Source organism: Vigna unguiculata, chromosome 5, assembly GCF_004118075.2.
Source record: "Vigna unguiculata cultivar IT97K-499-35 chromosome 5, ASM411807v1, whole genome shotgun sequence".
NCBI classification, from domain to species: Eukaryota; Viridiplantae; Streptophyta; class Magnoliopsida; order Fabales; family Fabaceae; genus Vigna; species Vigna unguiculata.
This window is the reverse complement of record NC_040283.1, coordinates 42857346-42870876: the sequence shown is the minus strand read 5'-3', so window position 1 is coordinate 42870876 and position 13531 is coordinate 42857346. Positions and strand designations below refer to the sequence as shown.

The 13531-nt window shown below is 31.9% G+C and overlaps 3 protein-coding genes across 3 annotated transcripts; all 3 read left to right on the top strand.

Annotated features, from left to right (window-relative positions):
- The first annotated feature begins 257 nt into the window (after positions 1-257).
- LOC114185786 (casparian strip membrane protein 3) lies at positions 258-1600 on the top strand. Its single transcript, XM_028073702.1, has 3 exons — positions 258-888; positions 989-1112; positions 1197-1600. The coding sequence occupies exons 1-3, from the start codon at positions 575-577 to the stop codon at positions 1410-1412; spliced, it is 654 nt and encodes a 217-aa protein (XP_027929503.1). The 5' UTR covers positions 258-574; the 3' UTR covers positions 1413-1600.
- Positions 1601-3266: 1666 nt separating this feature from the next.
- LOC114186224 (germin-like protein 9-3) lies at positions 3267-4285 on the top strand. The gene has a single exon (XM_028074264.1). It carries the CDS (start codon positions 3479-3481, stop codon positions 4091-4093), a length of 615 nt encoding a protein of 204 aa, XP_027930065.1. The 5' UTR covers positions 3267-3478; the 3' UTR covers positions 4094-4285.
- Positions 4286-11539: 7254 nt separating this feature from the next.
- On the top strand, positions 11540-12835 carry LOC114182978. The gene is made up of 2 exons (XM_028069788.1): positions 11540-11698; positions 12307-12835. The coding sequence occupies exons 1-2, from the start codon at positions 11569-11571 to the stop codon at positions 12693-12695; spliced, it is 519 nt and encodes a 172-aa protein (XP_027925589.1). The 5' UTR covers positions 11540-11568; the 3' UTR covers positions 12696-12835.
- Positions 12836-13531: the final 696 nt, after the last annotated feature.

The window sequence follows — 13531 nt, the reverse complement described above, 5'->3', positions numbered from 1 at the left end:
TTCTGAATTTTATATAAGAAACCAAAATTCATGCGTATGGATTAGTTAGAAGGTAAATTTGGTCATTTAGCAATGTATATAAAAAACCAAAATTCAGTATGAACTATAATGCTTTGGGAAAGCAAATGGTGTTTTTGGAAGCTGGCGTATTGTGCAATTGATCTTCGTTCATAATATGAATCTGTGACGGTTGATTGTACGGTTTTTGGGTTTGGTTTTGAAAATTTATGTATCAAGTGCCAGTTATTTTATTCCTCTGTATTTTTATCAAGGCAATATAGTAACATGGTCCCAGTATAGGAACGTTAAAGAATAGAGGAAAAATGCTTTTGGTACGAGGTGGAGCAAGTACGTTCTGAACAACTCCTTCATTACACCTTACAGAATTAGACTTAACAAAGCAACATAGAGCATCTTCACTAACCAACTCCGTTAATTGAATGTCTCAACTTTCTTTATGCATCTTCTATATATACACAGGTACCAGTTTCCACATTACATACCAGAAAAAAATAAATAAAATCTTACTCCTTCTTCAGACCTTTTAAAAGGGTACCTTCCATATCCTATTGTGATGGAGTCAAAGAAAGAGGGTGTGGCATCTGCACCTACAAGCCCAGAATCAAGGAGGACGAGGAGCAATGGCAAAGGAAAAACCATTGCTGAGGCTGCTCCCCCTTCTGTAACAGTAGTTTCCACAAAAGTTACCCCATCCCCAAGGGGGGGATGGAGAAAGGGTGCCGCAATCCTAGATTTCATCCTTAGGCTCGGAGCCATTAGTTCTGCTATAGGTGCTGCTGCCGTCATGGGGAACAATGAGCAGATACTTCCATTCTTCACCCAGTTCTTTCAGTTTCATGTTCAGTGGGATGATTTTCCAATGTTTCAGTAAGTTTATGTTCCATAAAAGTATACACACTAAAAGTAGATCACAAATAGTTACACTAATTAGATGGAAATACCAACCATTTATTTTGGTGGCATGCAGGTTTTTTGTATTTGCGAATGGAGCAGCAGTTGTATTCCTCATCCTCTCGTTGCCATTTTCAATTGTATGCATTGTTCGACCTTTTGCAGTAGGGCCAAGGCTTCTACTAGTGATCGTAGACATAGTAAGTCTGAATTGAGATAATGCATTCACCAACATGTTTTGTTCCAACAATCATCTCACTCAATAACACTTAAAACTGTTGCAGTTTGCAATGGCATTGGTGATCGCAGCTGCTTCAGCTGCTGCAGCTGTTGTGTACTTAGCGCACAATGGGAGCCAAGATGCCAATTGGATCGCCATTTGTCAGCAGTACACTGACTTCTGTCAGGTTACTAGCCAAGCTGTGGTGGCTTCTTTCGTTGCTGCGGTTTTCTTAATTTGCTTGATTGTGCTCTCCTCTGTGGCTCTCAAAAGGGGTTGAAAAGAGAATTTGGATGGTAATGGCGGTGCTTCATAGAAGCTTCTCTTATATAATACTATTGTAAAGTTGCAAGAGTTTGAGGTGTAACTGATGTGTGTGAGTGTGCGTGTTACATTAAAGTCAAAAATCACGTTCCAGTTTGTCTTTCCAACACATTCTAGATTGCAAATCTGAGAACAAAGTTAAAAGCCCTTCTTCTCAACTCCAGCTTTAATTTTTAATTCTCATATTATTTAAAAATCAAGCTTAAAAATAGTTTAAATATATATTTATAATGTGATGTAAAATATTTTAACTTATTTTCTGTTAAGTTAATAATAATTAGAATTTAATGCTTTCAATTACTATCAACCTACAAAATATCAAAACACCCCTACAATTAGAAAATAATAATAATAACAACCAGTGATTCTTAATAAATTATATTGCAGTATACTCTTAACAAAATTTTACACTATATATTAAATTTGTTATATGTATATGAACGAAGAAATCATAAGAATTCAAGTTTGAGTTTCGGCTCTACAGGAAATTGAATATTAAAGAATTAGATCTATAAATTCATCTGAAAGATTTGAGTTAAAAGATGATTTCATAGGTTGAACTCATATATCGTTTCATATATCGTTGGTATTGTGTCTTTTTGGAATACTCAAAAGGCTCATATACAAAAGAAGACTTGCATGTCCACTATGATTTTGGATTAGAGTTTATATCAATCTTTTTTATATGAATTCAGCTCATGTTTAATTTGTATTCCCCCTTAACATAGAAGAGGAAATTAAGTTAACTTAGAATGACAGAATCCAAATTGATGACATTTACTGTATAAATGTCAAATTCTTGAGTTTTTTTGTTTGAAAACCAAATTGAGAAAATAGTGATATTTGAAGAACCAGAATAACAAAATCTGTGATGAGCTCGACATGAGAGAAACTGTCAATGCTTGTGATGTAACATGTAACCTTCTGATTTCAACGATTTTCACAAGTTACATTTGGTTTTCTCATCAGGGACACTGATTCATCTTTTATGAAGTTATTGACAATTTGCATTAAAAAAAGTGACCGAATTTAGTAATTTGTAAGTATTAGTTGCTCCAATATGTGACACCTATTACGCAGCTGGAACTGATGTTTACTATGCTCATTCTTGTTTTCATTTTGGCAGTCCGCAAAATTTAACAACTTAAACGCCTAAAAACAACTAGAATATTCTCTCATCTTCTTCTTCTTTTTTTGATAAAGAGTATAATATTCTTTTAATTATTCTACCGAAATAGTATTGTGCGATGAACTTGGAGTCCTTCTTTTGTATCATTCTGTTATTTTTAATGAAGAAAGGATGAATGAGATGTTGACAATACATGTGGACACCATAATGTCTTCATGCATTACCCATTTCAGTTTACGGAACTCATAATGTTATAATCAAAATAAGCATAAAGAAAATATAAAGATAAATTACCTAGACCTGAAAGAAAAAAAGAAGAATATACATAGTTTCAAATTCTTACTCTTTTTTTTCTTTAAATAAAATTTTAAATTTTAAATAACCAAATCACTACGGTAAATTCTTATTATTTCAATTTTTTTAACATATATTATAACAGTGTTTCAAATTCTAAATAAAATAAATTATATCTTATAAAGATTCTTCATTCACACACCTTTCACACTTTGTATCCTTGTTTTTTTCCTTTGTGAAGTATGATTTATATCATTTGTAAGTTCGAAGAACATTTTTGTTTCTCAAGGATATCAGAGACACTCTACATAAAAAGCAATTATCCATTCTAATAGGTTAAAACAAAAGAAAAGCTACAAGTATAACTTGTCTCTATTTGGTTGGAATCGGCATGAAGAGTTACCCATGCAGAACATTCTTGTTGCAGTCTCTAATAATTGCAGACCACAACAGAGGTTAACCACTTTGAAATCTCCATAGTTGCTATAATACAAAACTCCAACACACAGCAGAAATCCCTATAAATAAACATTCATGAAATTTGAAACACCACACTCAAGACAGTAATAGTAATATTGATTTTAATCATAACCTTAATCATGTCTTCCACCACCTTTAAAGTAGTCACACTGATCATATCAGTTTTCAGCATCATGCAGATATCTTGTGGTGGTGACCCTGACATTCTCACAGACTTCATAGTTCCTCCCAACACCACTCTTGATGGCAACTTCTTCACCTTCACAGGCTTCCGTTCCTTGTTTTCACCCAACACTCTCTCAGCTTTCAAAGTGCAGAAAGCAAGCAGAGCAGAATTTCCTGCTGTTGATGGACAAAGTGTTTCATATGCAGTGCTTGAATTCCCCGGTGGGAGTGTGAACCCTCCACACACACACCCTCGTTCTGCAGAGTTACTCTTCAACGTTCAGGGTTCTCTTCAAGTGGGGTTTGTGGACACAACCAATAAACTCTTCACTCAGACACTAAAAACTGGAGATGTGTTTGTTTTCCCAAAGGGTCTGGTGCACTTCCAGTACAATTCGGATTCTCAGAAGCCTGCAGTGGCCATATCTGCCTTTGGAAGTGCCAGTGCTGGGACTGTGTCGATTCCAAGCACCCTCTTTAACACCTCCATTGATGACAATATCTTGGCTTTGTCCTTCAAGACTGATGTTTCCACCATTCAAACTTTGAAGAAAGGCTTTGCTCCCTAAGAGAGTGATGATGGATGGAATCAACAGCTTCCACAGTGTGACATTTTGCTTGTTTTGTTAACAGCAGTGTATTTTGCAGTTCAATAATGAGCAGTTCTATAAAGGGGTGTGAGATGCAGAATGCTTGATCCAATTATTGCTGTAATTGTAATCTCCCCAAATGCAATAAAGAACCTTTTTTTTTTGTTACTATGGTGAGTGACTTATCCAAATAAATTGTTTTTACCTCTTTTATTATTATTTTTTATGTTTAAACAAACAAATAAAAATTTATAATAAATAGTTTTGAAATTAAAATAAGTATATTTACTCTGAAAAAATAGTTTAGACTCTTAGATATTTTGAGTGCATCTCGAAATTTAGGAAAAATAATTTTGACAAACTTTTTTTATAAAGTTTTAACAATGTCAACATGTCATCACTCAATTAGCTAAATATTTTTTTAAAAATAATTTATTATGGTTTAAAAATAGAAGATAAAGGTTGTGTGAATACTTTGTAAAAATTAACAATAACTTTATCAAAGTATCGAAATCCCGAAATTTATAGCTTCCTTGAAATGTTTAAATAAAATCATTCAATGAATATTTAAATTGGTATTATCAAATAGATAATTCATTCAAATTTTCATGTGTAAACGAATTATTGAAAAAAAAAATCTACTAACATATAAGTCCACTGATATTAATTAAAAAAAAATAAATATTGTTTTCGTCCCTTAACTTTGACTGAATTTTGAAATTAGTTTATTTTAAAACTTTAGATCAATCTAGTGATTCATTTTTTGAAATACGTGGATTTAGTCATTTTAATAAAATTTTGTTAAGTTTATTTGACGTTTCATACGTATTTCAAGATTGTATTTGAATTGTTTATACTGTACTGTTTGACACATTTTTGCTTTAATGTTAAGTTTAATACTATTATGAAATGCGCTTGAAATATCAAAAAAATCTAACAAAATTTGATTAAAAAGACTAAATACACTTATTTTGATAGATGATTGACTAAATTGATCCAAAGTTTTGAAATTGACTAATTTCAAAATTCACTAAAAGTTAAGGGACAAAAAACATATTTAACCCAAAAAAGAATGTATCTATGTATATATCAAATATTTATAAAGAACTTATATATAAAAAAAAATCAACAACCTATTTGGATAAAAAAAATTGAATAAGATAAATCAATAGATCAATTTCTATTTTTATTCTAAAACTATTTGTTTAATCTTCAACAAATTAAAATTATGGTCAATTTTAAAATAATAATATCCTTACTATATCCTTTTTTCAAGTTGATTCCTTATTTACTTACCACTAGGGATGGCAATTAGGGCTTGGCTGCGGGCCAGGGTAGTGAGCCTGCAGGCCCGCGCGGGCTCGGCTAGCATAGGCCCGCAAGCCCGCATAAAATTAAAAAAAAAAAAAAAACTTGCACTTGTGTATATTAATTACTTCTTTTATGGACTCTTGCATTAACTTTTCAAATTCTTGTATAACTGGAAAAGACAAGTATTATGCAATTTTTAATGTGCTAAAATCTAAAGAATACATTATGTATGTCATAGTATGAATATGATGAAAATGTTGAATTATCAATTTATCATCTAATTCCCCAAAGTCTTTACTTAATTTTGTGAACTTCTTAAAGTTTCCCAATTTTTAAACATTGAAAGTTTTATCATAAAAAAAAAAAAGTGGACCAGCCCACGGACCTACGGGCCAACATATACGCGGGGCGGGCCAGAGTATGCGACTCGCATAAAATGTGTGGGACAGGGCAGGCCGACCCGCGGTGTGCGAGCCTTATGCGGGGCGGGCCGGCCCGCATTACCACCCCTACTTACCACGTCAAATAATAATTCATAACAATATTCCTCTCCATAAGAACCATAATAATAAAAAAAATGCCAACTGAAAAACAATAATTTAGAGCATTTTTTGTCTAACATCAATATTATTATTTAGCTAAACAAATATCATTTTTAGTTAGTTAATGTCTAATAGGAACAATTAAAATATATATATATATATATATATATATATATTAACTAATATAAATAAGGTTTTTTCTAATGGGGTTATTTTTTTACCTATATCAATTGTGGGTATTTTTATTGACACCAATGGAATTTCTTATTCGTTGAAATAACTTAATATTTTAGTCAATATCAAAACATTATTTCTTATTGTTGAGATTATTTAACTACTAATACAATTTTTCTATGGAAGTCGACCAAATTTTTTAATTGAAGTATTAATTTTCATATTTGGTATTTTTGTATTTATTAGTAACTAAAATAAATATTTATTAAAATATTTTATAATTGGTATTTTTGTATATTTGGTACCTTGTCACCGAATCACAATCTTAGTAAATAAAAATAAAAATTAAGAATCAGAAACAGGTAACATATGCTCCTAAAAGTAGGTTCAAGCAAAGTGATTTTTTTGAGGCATAAGTGTGGGGGCTTAGTTTCCAGAAGAGCTCTTTCATCCTCCTTCTTCCTGCACCTTTCAAAATTTAATAAAACCCTAAAAAGTAACAACCCTGAAAACCTAATTACCCTTCTTACTTCCTTCTCTAGCCACAGCTTCTCACCCTTTCATCTTCATCTCTGCAATCCCCACTGTAGGAGAAAAACCTGTCCGTGAATCCACTTTTGGAGTGAGCATTGTGCACGCCTACCCTTCCCTGCATCTAGTGAGGTCATTTTTTCACTCTTTTTTTTTTTCGATTTGGGGGTGGGATGTGTTGTGAAAACATATTCTTATTCCCTGTTTTTTAGCCAGAGTGCTTGAGGGTATTGCAAAAGGGTCACGCTTTTTTTGTAGCTCGGAGCGAGTTCAGGTAAGGGGCCACTGTGATCGGAAATTTCTGCGTACGGCTTTACAATCTGCGAAGTGTGGAAGAATTTGGGAAATGTGTTTGAAATGATTTTTTATATTTTAAACTAAAAGTTTTAAATATATGTATTTTAATACTTCTATTTATTTTTAAGGTTGAAATCTGAAATCATGCTGGACAACACTAGTCAATCTAGCTTGTTAAACAAACCATTTAGGGGTTGTCATTCGATCACAACTTAAGTGCATATTGTTTCGTTAAAATTTAGACCATCTAAGTTGATGGTCCTATTTAACATTTATTAAATATGTATTCTTTCTGATTTGCTAGTGAGTTGATTTTTGGTTGCTGCTGAGAGTTTTAGGGGAGGATTTGTTGAAGTTTGGAGCACTTATTCATTAAATCCTTCTGTTTTTTTTTGTTTTTTTTTTATATGTTAAATCCACTGCTATATTCTTCAGCAATTGGGTTTGAAGAGCCGAGGAACAGGGTTGCAATTTTCATCCCGGTTTAGTGCTGAAAGAGGTAGGTTCTTCGGTTTTGTTCTCTTCTCATAACAGCCTGTATGAAGATAAGACTCACATCTTTTTCTGACCACATCATTTTCCTAATACTTTTCATTTTGAACTCTGAAAACTTGTTCTAACATGTGCTTTTGGAATTTTTAAGTTCATATGCTTCTCGTTGCTATTATGGTGTACTCATTGATTAGATAGATTGCTTTTTTCGGATTCATTCATGATTATTTTGTGAACATAAAATGTGTGTTTATGGACTTATGGTGATTAATGTATACCAATATTTGGTTCTGTTTGTAAGGTAAATTGGTAATGATTATGGCCTTCCAACTGTACTAGGTAGAATTGTATTTTTTGTGTGCAAGGTAATTTATACTTGATTTCATGTCTATATTGTGCCATATGTTATCTCGAAGACTGAATTCTTAAAATTTTAAATATCTTTGTTTAACAAAAAGGGTTAAAGTGTTTTATCTTTTCAGTAGACTGACCCTAAGAAAGTTGTATTTGGGCTTTTATATTTATGGGTTTTGTAAGCATGATTTGTTTAATTTGTCTGATCCAACATTAATATTAATATGAATATATGTATTTATCTCTAGTTAAATGCTCTTTACCTTGAACTGAATTAATATGATTGCAGGGCTTTGTCTCTCCATAAGAAAGCAGTATGCCGCACAGAACACGACCCATGACAGCACTCTTGTTGTTCACTGCACTAAATACAGTTTTGTGTGCAAGCATTACTCCAGTCTATGATTTTGTTTGCTTTCTTCCGTACTGGGAAAGAAGGGTGAGATTTTTGCTATTTCTTTTTCTTTTTTGTTTCTTTGTTGCATTCCATCATCTGGTTCCTTATGTAACCGAAAAAAATCATGTGGTTCTATATGTCAATGAAATTATGTGAAATTACCCTAGTTAAGTTGGAGCACTGTTGTTATTGCCCTGGTATTCTGTAGATCAGATCTCACTTTCATTAATTTTTGAACTTGGTTATAGAATATGATGACTCACAGTACCCCCTTATGGTGCAACGTGAGGAAATTATTAGCGTGATTGGGTATTTTTGGCGTTTGTAATCATGTAGAAAAAATTGTTCTTAATGGCTTCTGATCTTGAAGGTGGTCCTTAATGTGAACCATAAGGTTGTTGCCTTGTGACCTAACATAACATCACAAATTCAAACCCTCCCTAATTCCTCTTTTCAGCGGCTTTTGATCCTGAATTAACGTTAATGATATGTTGGATGTTTGTTCATGACCTATTTTACTAGTAGTGGAACATAAGTACATTAGAACCTTTTTAATTCTTACTATGTTGGATGTTGGATCAACTCAGATTTCTCTTTTTAATTGCCCACTGTTTTGAAGATGTACATTAGAACCTGCAAATGTATCTGTTTTGGAATCATATCTTAGTTCATAGGAAATCTTAAATATTGCCATCTAGTGGTATGTAGTGAATAGTGATAGCCATTGCTATGCTTAGTACGTGCAAAAAACAGAGCAGATGAACTGGCAGAGAAGATAGCTCTGTCACTTTAATGACTTATGGATGTATTGGTAATGTTTTGGTTGGGGCTGACTTTGAAATAGTATGTGTTAATTGTCTATGTGGCTAATTCTTTACACGATCTAATGTTACAGAGGGAAAGGCGTCGCCAGCAACGAGAAGCTACTATAGCTAACAGTACAAATTAGCCATGACAGCATTTAATTGGAGAACCTTTCCGTAGTAAGATTTTTATTGTCCTTTCTTGCCCTTCTTGATGTAAATAACCATATTTGGAATGAAAATATGAACACTTGGACCCTTGGCCGCAATCGTTGGATATTTATATAAGTAACCTTACTGTAACATTACTTTATTAAGGTCGGAAACCAAATATTCAATTGAGTCATTTTTTTTTTAATTTTATTTCTTTTATGACCTTTGATTTACATGAATTTATGCTGGCTTTTATGCAAAATTCAAGTTGGTAACTTGAGTTTTGCTTTATCTTTGAATGCCATTGCCACATGGTGGGCAAGGAATCCGCCTAGAGAAATTAATAACTCCATTCTGTTCTATCACATTATTTGTTTAGGAATCCACATAAACTAGGATACTAGAACTGTGAAATTCTTAGTAATAGAAGCTCTTCTGTGTTGCATGGTTTATTGGCCTTTTTACACGCAAGTGAAAAATGTCTCACTTTAATTATATGTCAACTTAAATTATCCACTTCTGGTATATGTCCAAAAATGGATTTATGATAAATCTATTTTAATGGACTTAAGGTCCACAAATATATGAATATGAATTTAAAGTCCAAAAATATATGGATATGAATTTATGATAAATCTATTTAAATGAATTTAAAATATTATAAATTTGAATTATTATAGTTAGACCTAGTTTGTGACTTCAATTTGCGAGTATAATTGTTGGAGGTCCGTGCAGTTGAAAGAAACAGCAACAGGAAGAAAAAGGCGAAAATAATTAAGCAAACTACTTTTGTAAGTGCTGGTGGTAAAGCATTCCATTGCTACCAATTTTTCCTTTTCCATGTGAAAGCGTTGAATTGTTCTTCACACAGAAATTTCGATGTAGTTCCTCTTTCTGGTTTTACCATTTCCCTCAGAGAAGAACTTGTGACTTATTTAATGAGAAAAAGAAAAAAAAAGTTACATTTGGGATGTTTATTAGCTGCACGAAAGAGACGATGATGATTGTTCATGAACAACCACCAACGGTTCATTAACATGACAGCAAGTTGGTGCCATCTGCCATTGTAATTCTAGGGTTTCCCTTATATACCATGGCGACATTGAAATGCATGTTCTTCTTCCACGTTGAAGTTCTTAGTTAATCGGGGTTGTTATGGATTCCTTCTAGCAAAAGTTTTCCTACCTACAATCGGTGCTCTTGTACCACCCATTACTGCATTAATTGCAAGCATCTTTAAACATGCTCATTAAACATTGCCCCCTAATTAATTAACACTCCATTGCACTGAATGAATTGAGTTATATATCTGCATGGTGATTTTATTGTAGCATGTGTTTGAATGGATGCTCAATATACTAATGTTCGTTGGGAATAGTTCAAATGTGAATAAAAGTTTCACATTGGATAGAAAAGACAAAATTAAATACTATATAAGATACAAGACCCATAATCACATTGCCTTAAGGTTTTTGAATAAAAGTGATGTCAAATACCTTATATATGTAAGACCAATGCCATATATACATAATCTCTTAATGCCTATAAGCCATATGAAAAATATATAACCCATCGCTTCTTAACTTACATCTTTCATAAGCTTAATAAAAGTCATCAATAATGTAATACTAAATATTTGTAGGTGGTCATACAATGACAGAGTTACATGTATCTTTTCATCACATAATACCGTCATCGTATTTATAATATTCTTTTTTTCCTTTTCTCCCTTTTATAAAGTGCATCCAAAAATCATATTTTCTAAATAAATTTTAAAGGATTAAGGATTTGTTTCAACAAACATTGTAAAAGAAAAGTAAGAAGAAATAAATAAAATAAAATGTAAAATTTTAGAGAAATTATATGAAAAAAATAACTTGTTGAAAGGGACTTTATACCACTTTGATAGGTATCGACATTTTGTCTATTGTAACAAACCCTACCTAAACAAATATTGATAGGGTAGTGAAAATCGTGAATATTTTTGGTATTGGAATAGTCATTCCACCTATTTTGTCGAGATAAAGAAGACATAATTTATCATAACTAGTTTCTGTCAAGAAAAAAAAGGCAAGACCAATAAATCTGTGAGATTATTTTAAGAAACTCATATGAGAGATTGAGGAATAAACTATTTTTTTTATATTGCATTGACTAAAAGATGTTGAAGATCCATAAATTATTTGAATAGAACCTAATAACATTAACCAGAGAAAAAATATAGAATTAGCCGGAGATAATAATTCCTGACCATAGACACCAACTAGTACATTAGTTTTAGCTCCCTACATTTAATAGGTTTATGTCTCAAACTGTGACTATATATAACCTTCAAATTATCTTCTTCTCTTCCAACTTCTTTCTCTCTCTCTCTCATCCCATACCTATAGATTTCACATTATGGCGTTTGCTAAGGTTATCATAGCAATTCTTCTTGCACTCACTATGGTCGGAATTAGACCCTCGGCATGCCAAACAGTAGAAGGCAAAGTCTCATGCTCTGACTGCACTCACAACTACAATTTCTCTGGTTTGTATCCACTCTCAATATTATTTTCAAACAAATTCTGACAATGCAAATGTATTATATATACTGTATAAGGATAAATAACTTTTTAATCCCTAAATTTAAACACGAAATTGGAATTCGTTCTCTTTAAAATTTATATATATTTGGATTTTCAACTTGAAAAATGAATCAATATAATCTTTCTAACCCAATTGTGTTAATTTTTTGTAACGTGTCAATTAATGTTTTGGATCAATACTTAAGTTATTTATACCGTTTAATACATTTTAATTCAAATGTCAATTTCAAAGACTATTTTAATGCATAAAAAAACTAATATATTTAGATTAAAAAGATTATATTCATTTATTTTTAAAGTTTAAAAATTAAATTATAAAAGATATCGAATGAAAATAAATTTTAATTTTATGTCCAGAGACAAAAAAAAAATATATCTTATTATACATATTACAACTTGTAATCAGGTAACATTAGTATAAATGGACAGTGTTCATAAAATGACCAAAAACTTAAAAGCTTAAACTATAGTAGTTATTTTGAAGCTGATGTAGTACTCCATCAGAAACACATTTTGTGCACATACATTCTAGAACTCTTGATGTTTTCAGGCATTATGGTCGCAGTGAAGTGTGAAGGTGTGAAAAAGGTTGCTGCGGCGACAACAGAAGAGAAGGGTTTCTTTAAGGTTGATCTTCCCAGAGACCATGAAAAAGCTCTCTCAGAGAAGTGTCTTGCGAGACTTCTTGGGGGGCCAAATCAGCTGTATGCTACAGAGAAGAACCAGGTCTCTGAAATTGTGAAGGAAAAAGAGAAAAACACTTACACAATTTCCACTCCTCTTAGTTTCTTGAGATCGTGTCCTAAGAATACAGAATGCAAGGTTACTGATAAGCAGTTCAGTTCATCCAAATTGGATCTTCCTCTGCCTCCAGGGTGGGGTTTGCCACCCAATAGCTTCCATCTTCCTTTTTTCCCCCTCTTTGATTCGCCCATTTAACAGGTCAAATCTGGGAAGAAAAAAAAACAGTGTTCATATATATGCATATCATGTGTGTAACATGGAAGAATTTCATATAAATCTCAATGTGTGTCTTCAAGGGAGTTTATTTCGGCCACAGAAATAAAATTTCGTTTTAATTTGACCCAGTGGGTTTCTATTTTATTTTTTTTAATTAGAATGAAAGAAGATATTAAAATTGTTTATATATATATATATATATATATATATATATATATATATATATGTTAAAAGTTAAAGCATTTTCTTTCCATAAATTTCACCTCATTGACGGTTGCTCAATACCACCGATCACAAAATGAAACATAAATATATGTTTATCATCTTTGTAATCCTAGAAATTTTAAATCACCTCATTAATCTTGAGTTTGGATTTATTTTCAGAATTCTTTTTGTATATTTTCTGCAAATACAATTACAAAAAAAATAATTCTATAATCACAGTGGCGGACCATAATGGTGGCAGGGAGGGCCATGGCCCCCCAAAAATTTTGATTTTTTTATGATAGGTATTTGAATTTTTTTATATAGATATTATGTATTTTAATTTTTTTTATTATAAATATTAAATTAAATATTCTTTTCTTTTATAAAAATAATAATTAATGGTAATAAATAATAAAATATAAAATCATATATAATAAAGAATAAAAAGATTTATCAAGATATTTTTATTATTTTTTTTATTATAGTTTGAGTTTCTCACAAATTGTTCTTACTAGTGCATTTTGGAGCATTTACATCGCAGTATATGCCTCGGTTCCTGCGGACCCGCTGCATATAAGCACGCGGTGGCAGTTTCGTAATTAAATTCA